Source organism: Bos taurus, chromosome 27, assembly GCF_002263795.3.
Source record: "Bos taurus isolate L1 Dominette 01449 registration number 42190680 breed Hereford chromosome 27, ARS-UCD2.0, whole genome shotgun sequence".
NCBI lineage: Eukaryota > Metazoa > Chordata > Mammalia > Artiodactyla > Bovidae > Bos > Bos taurus.
The window spans coordinates 5,676,475-5,686,507 of record NC_037354.1 but is presented as its reverse complement, the minus strand read 5'-3'; the positions used below and the strand labels follow the sequence as shown (position 1 = coordinate 5,686,507).

Genomic DNA, 10,033 nt, shown 5'->3' with positions numbered 1-10,033 from the left:
TGTAGGATTCATCCCGAATCCCCATCTCCTCCAGGGGATGGCGGGCATCCTGGAGGCCAGTGGGGACCCTGGTCTGTGGCGGGTGGTGCTCTCCTCGCCAGAAACTAAGCTTGCAGAAGCCAGGGCTACTTCCATGGGGCTAATAATCATTAATTACAGCTCCTGACACCTGTCTTCATTAATAGCTTTGAAAGGAATCTCAGGGACCTAAGGTGTAACTGTGATAACGGACCAGCATCCTTCATACCCAGCAGACTCTTTGTTCTCATTAATAAACACAATTTAATTTCCACCCTTTATTTAACAGTACAGTGCTTCAATGACAAATTCTGGGACTTAATTATGATCGTCTCTGGGACACACAGACTGGGTTTATATAGAAAAGGCCCAACAGAGGAGGGTCAGTACTTCTCTGAGACACACAGTCAGACGTCAGAAAGCCACGTGAAGGCACGTCTTCATACACCACACACACGCACAAACGTGATGATGTACGAAGGCATCCTTTCTGTGGCCGAGGACGAGTGGTGGGCTGTTCACAGCTGCTGTGGGCTGGAAGGTGTCTTCATCACGGCAGCAGGTGGTTCTCAGAGGCACAGACCTTGTGCTGACTGATGGAATCTAGAGGGAGAGAAGCAGTTAGCACTGATAATGGCCCGCATATGGTAAGACAAAAATCTTATCATAGTAGTGTTAGTTGCTCAGTTCTGGCCGACTCTCTGCGACCTCTGTCCATGGTCTTCTCCAGGCAAGAATAGTGGACTGGGTGGCCATTTCCTCTTCCAACCTTATCATAGATACACTAAACGTATTTAAAATCTTCAGTGGTCCTGGGTTTCATGGTCCACACATCTGTGTCCATAATGGCACACGTGCCTAATTAAAGTGAAGCAGAATAACATAAAGTGAAATCAAGAGTTGAGCTCCTCAGCTGCACCAGCAACATTTCAAAGGCTTGGAATCCACGTCTTAGACGCAGCACACTTGGACATGCCCTTCATGGGGAACGGTCCAGTGGACAGTCCATGACATGGGAGACTCAAATTCTCATCTTGCTATGGCAAGTACTCGCTGGTACAGGGCAGAGCGTAACTGTTTTTTGAGAACCACAGGAAGCGCCCTGGCCCGGGACCACCCCAGGTGCAGGAGAGGGGCCGCACAGGTGGGCCTGCAGCCGGCTCCAGCAGCCCTGTGCTCTCAACACTGGAGAGCTGACTGCCCCCGACCCTTCTGCTGCTGTTGGGATGAGAGGGGCGTGCAGTGGGTGGTCAGCACGGACTGACAGAGTTAACTTATTGACGGCAACATTATCCAGTGGGTGAACAACTGTCTGAAGGACTTTAAGAAGTCAGGATGATGAACAACAGAACATGGAAAGCTGTGACGGTTTTGAGATACAGGCAAAAAAAATGGGCTTATTTTATGACTAAAAGAAAAACAAAACAAAACAAAATGGAAGAAAAAAACAGCTCATCTTAGTTGTAGCTCAAGGCAGTGCCCCAGAATTTAATCAGAGCCCTCCAAGATGAATGCACCTCCTCACAGGTGGTCTGAGCTGGGAACTGAACTGCAGAAGGGAGGATCATTAATATTTGTTATATAGATCATACACATTATATAAATGTAATTAATACATATGGTGGAACTGTAACAATTATCACTGATACCACACACACCACTTAATTCTCTACATAATACAGTTAGGGATTATTATGACATATTTTAATGTAAGCCCTTTAATCATGATACGTATTGCATACACTTTCTCTCAGTTTGTAACTTGAGTTTCAACTTTTCTTATAGAAGTTTTTACTTATATATTCAAATTATACCCATCTTTTATTGCATCCGGACTTTGAATCACAGGTAGAAAGGCTTCCCTAGACTTGGTTATACACTAATCCAGCCATATATTCTTCCAGGTTGTAAAAATCCCATTGATTCCATTTTTTACATTGATTTCTGACAGGATGTCATTTTTGAAAGCCAGAGAAGACTGCAAATAGGATGATGCTCTTTCCTACCTAATCTAAAAATCCAGTATATAATTAACACAGAACAGATAAATAGATCAGTGGATAAGAACAAAATCTAGAAACTGACCTATGCATATGTAGGAGTTTAAGAGATGGTTCAAGGTGGCATTATAAACCAATGGAGGGAATTCCCTGACAGTCCAGTGGTTAGGACTCCATGCTTCCCTGCTCGGGGAACTAAGATCCCGCATGCAAAAAAAAAAAAAAAAAAAAAAATCAGTGGAGAATGATAAGCTATTAAAGAGATGAGATGATTCCTTATATCCCACAATAAATACAGATGGATTAATGCTCTAAACATTAAAGACTATAAGAGCACTAACAGAGACAGGAGACTAGGGTAAAGCTCAGGGTAGGGAAGCTCTCTAAGTGAAACCTCAGTTTAGGTGCTGTGGAGGAATAGAGGTATTTTATTCCATCCAGAATAATTAAAAAGTAAAACCCACAGAAAACACCATATAAATAAAGATAGACAAGTTGAGAGGATTTTATGTCTATATTAAACAATCAGTGTAAAGCAATGTGGAAAAGAGAAACAGCCTGATGTAAAAGCAGGCAGGGGACAAGAACAGCAGTTCAGGAGCTGCGAGTCCCCGCTCGGTGCTCACGAGGAACTCAGTATTAGCATACACCTTAAGTAACGAGGTCACCAGATAGTGAAAACATGGTTAAAGTCTGGAACTGATGAGGGTGTGGGAAACAGGAATATCAAAGTACTGTTAGAGTGCTACCCAGTGAAGCTGTGTGCATCAAAATTTAAAGGACACACACCCCAGGTTTCAGTAAATCCCCATCTATAAATCTATTTTACAAAAATACTCCTGTCTGGGATTGGGCTAGACTAATTAGAGCTTAAGATGGTCTCTTAAAATTGAATTTGAATCACTCCAACTAGAATAAACACATACAGTTTACAATACCAGAAATAACCCCAAATATCAAATCGTAAGGAGTGTATAAATTAATCACAGCACCTCTGACGGTTAAAAAGAATGAAGCAATTGAATGAAAATGGAAGGATCTTCTAGACCCAGAGTTGGATAAAAGCTCATCAATGTGTGATTCTCCGTTTATGGAGAACAAACCCTCAGTGCGTATGTTTATATACATTTATTTCTATGTAAATATATGTTAAACCTGAAGGAGACAGCTTTGTCTGCAGTGTAGCTGCTTTCGGGAAGGGTAGTTGGGTTCAGGGATTTTATGTATTTCTCTGCTGTCTGACTTCCTTGACCATGAAATCAAGTGTCACTCTACATATCCGTCCATCTATTGTGGTGGGCAAAAGAATATTGGCTGGAGAAGGATCCAGCTTTAAATTCAGATAAAACGAAAGCCACAAGGAAGTCTGTGGCTAACCCCTCCGCCCTCTGGGATGGTGCTGCCCGAGGGGTTTGCCCCTGGACCCCCGAGCAGGGATGAGGGGTGTGTGGTGGCGTGCGCGGTTGGGGCAGGGGGCAGTACTTGAGGAGCGGCCGAGCGCCAGGCCAGCTGCATCCAGGGGGCGCCTCCCAGCTCCACATTCCCAACTGTAAACATACCCGGGGAGAGGGATTTCTGTCCAAGTTCATTTGGCATCTGAAGACGGCCACGTCCCCAAATTCCAATGTCATGTCAGATGTACGATCGTCAAACACCCCATAAAACGTGACCACAAGACAGATGTTAGCGCAGTGCCAGTCCCCGCCAGCTGAGAGGGAGACAGATTGTACACCAGCGGCTCCCATGAAATTGCAATTGGAAAGAAAGAAACCCAGGTTTTGTTTGTTTTCAGCAGAGCTATCTCACAGGTCTTGGCACATGTTATGTGTACACGTTCAAGTTCACTGGCTGGGCTTCTGTGTGGTCGTGTGGTTGGGATGTCGAATCAACATGCCGCTGACGCTTTTTCTTTTTTTAAGGGTGGGGTGGATAAGTCACTTTATTTGAACTAAGACTCTGGTTGCCAACAGCCAGATGTGGTCCTGTGTATAGAGTTCGGGGACCCTCAGGGCCCTCGTGGGAGCTTTATCTCGACAAAACGAGCCACGAATTTTAGGGCTGGGAAACAGCAGTGTCTGTGCAGCCGGGTATCTGTACATAAGGGGTCAGCTTGTGACTCTGCAGGGCTTTCCTGGTGGTTCAGATGGTAAGGAGTCTGCCTGCAATACAGGAGACGTGGGTTTGATCCCTGGGTTGGGAAAAATCCCCTGGAGAAGGGAATGGCAACCCATTGCAGTATTCTTGCCTGGAGAATTCCATGGAGAGAGGAGCCTGGTGGGCTACAGTCCATGGGGTCTCAGAGCTCGACACAACTGACCGACTAACACTTTCATGCGACAGTTTCTTCTCTCTGCTGTGCGGAGTGAGGGTCCCCGATGGGTGCGGAAGGTCGCCAAGTCCTTTCTGATGCTGAGTCCAGCCTGTGTTTCCCTGTGGACCCACACCAAGCATCTCTCCCCCACAACACGCTGTTTCCTCTTCTGAACAAGCCAGGCCCTTCTCTGCTTCTCCATGGATCCCGAGTTCCAGGCCCTCACTGTTCTCCCGGGTGCTCGGAATCCAAGTCTAGGACTCACCGTCCCCTCTTCTCTGCCCTCACATGGCACAGCGTCCAACCTGCCAGAGGGCGTAGGTGTTGGACTCAGCGCTTATTTAACATCTGACAGCTTCACATCACCTCCATCACTATTTCCCTGGTCCTAACCACCACCGATCACCTCAATCTCTGTAAGAGCTAAGGTCACTCTCTGGCTTCTCTTTAAAAATATGTCTCAGAGCCCATTTCCCTTTCTTAAAATCCTCTGGTGACTTCTGCTCATTCTTAGAACACCACACAGCTGACCACTGTCCATGTAGCCTGCGGGCTCAGGCTCCGCCGCCTCCTCCCCGTCATCCCCTGGATCCACGGCCTCTGCCCACCTCTCACCTTGACCCTAACTGTTCCCTTAGCGCCACACAAGCCCATCCGGCCTCGGCGAGAAGCCCAGCTCACTATCTCTCTGCACATTCCAACCTGTTTTCTTCATAGTATTTATCACCACCAGGATTTTAGAAAATGTTCTCTGTCGTCTTTAGAGTGTAAGCCCCCAAAGAGCAAGGGCTGTATCTGCCTTTTCACCTGCTATTCCAGGAGTGCCAAGAACATGCTTGACACAGGGAAGATGCTCAAAAAACAACAAACTGGGTGAATGAATGACCTGATGCCGTGCAGAGCATCTGAAGGAGACAGTCTAACCTAGCAGGTCTCAATCTTTTTTTCTGCTCTGATATTGGGGTAGAGACGTTCACTTATCTGATACTTAACCAAGGGTACACTACGAATTTGTGCTGTCTTAGCTAAGACTGGCTAGTTTATTCCTAGCATGCCAACTTTTCCTTTCCACCTAAGATATGTGAGTGAAAAGATATCACAGCACACTATATTTTCTATACATTTTATATTTATTCCTGGGCATGGAAATGCTAATGATTTTAGTAAGTGTATCTTAAGAATCTTGCTGAATTGATTATAACCATTTCATGACTCTCTTCAATTTTTCTATGTATATATTGTATCATGGGCAAATATGCTGTAAGTTTTTTATACTCTTCATCATTTAGGAAAGTTCCCTTATTCCTAATTGTTGTTGTTATTGTTTTTAATCATGAGTGGTATTGGATTTTCTCTAATGCTTTCAACATCTGCTGAGAACAATCAATGGGCTAGAAGAAATGATTTAATGATATTTGTTTCTACATTCTTCAGTTAAACCTTACCTGATTATATGTTTCTTAACATACTGCTAAATTTAATTTGCCAATATTTTATTTTGGATTTTTACATCCATCTTCATAAATGAGTTTGGGCTAGTCGTGTAAAATGAGATGAAATAGCTTCTCTTTTCTTTTTGTCCTGCAGTAATTTGAGATGTTTGGTAAAACTTTTGTTAAAACTATCTAGGGGGAGGTGGTAATGATTTTTTTTGTGGTGAGACAGACATAAGCTGCAAGTTGCCATTTAAACTGTTCTAAGCATACAGTTCAGAGGCAATAAGTACATTCACAATACTGTGCCAGCACGACCAGTGCTCGTGCCCAGAAGTCTCCTACAATCCCAAACATAATCTGTGTGTTCATTAAACAGCAACTCCCCATTCCTTTCCCTGCTCCTTCCAGACTGAATTAAACTCTGTGTCTCTGTCCCTATGAATTTGCTCATCCTTAGGTAACTCATGAAACTGAATTACGTGGCCTCTGTCTTTTTGTGACTGGCTTATTTCACCTGAACACAGTGTCTTCAAGGTCCATTTGTGTTGTTGCAGGTTTCAGAACAGCCTTCCCTTTTAGGGCCGAATAATATTCTGTTGTTTGTCTATGTCTGGTTGTTTATCTGTATAGTGGAGACGTGGCCTGAGATGCTCTGAGGACCCCTGATGGATTCGACGTGATCAGCAAACCGTCAGTCCAGGGCTGTAACAAACGCCCCGTGCAGAGTGTGCAGCTCTGGGCTGCTCTCTGCTCGCTCCTCCAGGGGGCGGGGAGCCTGCCAGCACGTACGAGGCCCGCACACTATCAGGGACCTTTTTCCTGAAAGCACTGACATGGGGAGACACTCAAATGCTGTTTTATAAGTTATAAAGAAATCATGCCGAGGCGAGACCTTTTTTTTTTTGGCAAGGCTGTTGAGACTATTACATTATGTTCCCACAACAGCATAAAATGTATGTTTTATCACTTGAACGTAGCCCAGACTGGAAAGGGCGCCTGAGACTGGAAATGTATTATGAGAAAGGCCAAGCTCAACCTGATAAGACCGGTGGGGATAAAAGGAGGGAAAAACAGTCACAGCTCAGGCCACTGACCCTCGATGCCCTGTACCCCCTGCCAGCCCCCACGCCAGCGGTGACCCCAGATCTGTTGTTCCTTGACCCGTAAGATGGGAACGGTGCTCTGTGGGGGTGCGGGGAGCCCAACTCCCGGGAAGTGCTTCAGAATGTAACCAGTCGCACCAAGATCAGGTGAAGGTAACTTTCTGCCTCCTGGTGCCCGGAATCTGAGTTTTGTTTTCCTGTTTATTTCCATATGTATTCAAGCTCCACAAGTGTGCTCTCTCTCAGAAATCCCCACTCCCCCTCTGGTTGAATGATTCATCAAGAATTTGGCCCAAGTGTGCTGCTGTTGCAGGCAAAGCGGGCCCTGGGGAACGGCTCGGGAACAGTCGGGACTGGTCCAGTGGCCTCGGCAGAAGGCGGCTCGGCTGATGAGCTTCCGCTCAGAGCAAGTGACTGATCACGGCTTAGGTTTCACGTGTGGAGCCCGAGGTGGAGATGGCTCAAGTTCACGCTGTCACAGGCCAGCAACACCAGGCAGCGGAAGGATGGTATGACAGGTTTGTTTTTTTTTTTAATTTTAAGAAAACACTAGAAAACATTGGTTCATTGTTTCTAAGATACAATGAAGGGATAAAAGGCCTATCTGACGGCTCATAGTGCTCGGACATCAGAGGTCACAGTGAAAGTGTCCACTTTCCCTCCACTGAGAGGGTGATGCCAATGGCCCCCCCTTCCTCCTACTTGTCCAGCCTGTGTGACTATTGCTCGGTGCTGTTTAGTTGTTCCGTCTTGTCTGATACCTTGTGACCCCATGGACTGTAGCCCGCCAGGCTCCTCTGTCCATGGGATTTCCCAGGTAAGAGTTCCCTGGAGTGGGTTGCCATTTCCTTCTCCAGAGGATCTTGCCGACCTGGGGATCAAACCCATGTCTCCTGCATTGGCAGGCGGATTCTTTACCATCTGAGTCACTAGGAAAGCCTTTGACTCTATTAGGCCTGCAAAAACAAAGACCCCATAGAATATAGGAATAAATGTAAGGTACTTAAAAAAAGCTTAGACTCTTTGGTTTAGAAGGCAAATTACAAATCTGAAAAGCTGCTTTCAAGATTTCAAAAGCAGTTTGAATAAAATAATTAAGTCTCAGGGATTCTAGCTCACACAGCATCTGATATTCTAGTTGTAACAAATTTAGTTGATAAAATTTGAGTCCTGCTTTTCAAAATTTATCACAAAATGACATTTAAGTTGTGCTTTAACATGGTTTTAATTTTAATTTCACAACATTTTGAGAATAAAGTATTCTCTGGAAGTGTTTATGGTGAAAGCTCACGGGAAGGAGAACAGTCTTCAAAAGAGAAGACGCTTCTCTGCCGAAGGAGCAGGAATGACTTTCCTACGTGTCGTTGAGTCTTGGGCCCCACGGCCCTGGACACTGCCTCCTGCAGAGGGAGGGAGTCTGCACTCCTGTGTTGTCTCCTCTGATCATCCTGTTTACTCTGTCAGGAACAGAAGTAACTAAACTAGGTCCAGAAAGAACCAGGTGACTTGTTACCTGGTCAGAAAATAAATAATCAGCCTTTAAGGCAGGAGACCCGGGTTTGATCTCTGGGTCAGGAAGATGCCCTGGAGGAGGAAATGACAACCCACTCAGGTATTCTTGCCTGGGGAATCCCATGGACAGAGGAGTCCGGTGGGTACAGTTCACAGGTTCACAAAGGGTTGGACACAACTGAGCGACTAACACACACAGAAAAGGTGATGATCTAGACTGTGTGTTCTGTAGGTCTGTGCACATGTGGAGAGACATAAAAATGAAATCTTCACCTGCACAAAGCCGGAGCTCCAGAGGGAGATGCATACACACTAACAGAACACGTATTTTTCAAGTATGTAACACTCATATGACGAGGCTGCGGAGACAGCCAGAGGACCCAGTGCGCGCTGGCAGGGGACTGATGTTATGGGTGAGGATTTCAGCACGCGGAGAGCCAAGGATTCCAGGACACACAATACCCGGATGTTGCCAAGGGCACACGCAGATGGTGTGAGCAGTGACAAATCAGAAACAGGACATGAGTTACGGGAGAGGAAAGAAACAGAAAGGCGGACCCGCAGCTTCAGCTCTGAGACTCAAAGAATGCCAAAGGGCCCGTGGACATGACAGTCCGGGCTTCAAGCAGGTAGGCGTCTGCCTCCTGAAGACCCACCAGCAGGGGGGGCCACGTGGCCAGACCCTTGGGGGAGCCAGGCAGGCAGCCAACATGTGCACAAAGTGTGCACAGAAACGCACCAGCGCGGAGGGGCCGGCCGAGCTCCCCAACCTGGAAACAGTAAGAGTGCAGACCAGCCTCTGGGCCCCTGCATGACCGCAGGCTTTGGAAAGATGAGCTGTCGATGGGAGTTGATATCAACCATGTGCACAGTCCCGTTAGCTGAAGGAGACTCTTCAAAGTACAGTTCTGGTCTCCAGTTGGTATCATTTTGATATATGCAGTTTTCTTCAAAACAAAACAAAACAAAACCAAAACCTCTGTTTGAGAACATAGGATGTTTTGAAGGTTGTATTTTTGGCATGTGGAAAAGAGTAAACAGCCTCTGTTGGCTTCTGGACTGTAGCTACGACCGTAGGTGTTTTGAAGTTAGTTTCCAGGCAAATGACAAATGACTGTGCACCAGAAAGTGAAAGATTATATATCAAAGGAGGACACTGGTCATTTACAAGATATTCATAAACACGGTTATTATAAACGAGTGCCACCGGAACAAACACGGTCTCTGCCAACTTATTAAACCAGCAGTCCCCGGCCTGTTTGGCACCAGGGACCAGTTTCAAGGAAGACGATTTTTCCACGGACTGGTGGGTGGGTGGGGGGGTGGTTTTGAGAAGATTTACACATGTTACATTTACTGCGCCCTTTATTTCTGATCTCATGCCACCGCTGAGCCGACCGACGGGGGTGTGGTCTGATCTAATGCTGCCGCTGAGCTGACCGACAGCGGGTGCTGGTCTGTGGCCCCAAGGCAATCCTGGTGTTGAATGGTAACATCTAGGATGGGGTGAGAGAAGCCAGGAGTTTGGGGTTTAGAGACAAGGAAAGTGAACAGGAGGACAGCTGAGAAAGACACTTAGGCAGAGAGGGAGAGGGAGACATCTAAGAAGCCACATGAGCAGCTTGGCCAAAAGTGCTGAAATGGGTAATCCAG

The 10,033-nt window shown here is 46.2% G+C and overlaps 1 protein-coding gene across 5 annotated transcripts in view; it reads right to left on the bottom strand.

Moving 5' to 3' along the window:
- Positions 1–281: 281 nt before the first annotated feature.
- The window catches only part of MCPH1 (microcephalin 1), a 240,070-nt gene continuing 230,318 nt past the window's right edge, over positions 282–10,033 (bottom strand). For 3 of the 5 annotated variants that reach the window (XM_024986157.2, XM_024986159.2, XM_024986160.2), the window contains one exon: positions 628–876. In XM_024986157.2, the coding sequence (XP_024841925.1) occupies positions 803–876 (74 nt within the window). In that variant the 3' untranslated portion in view covers positions 628–802. 5 annotated transcript variants of the gene reach the window in all.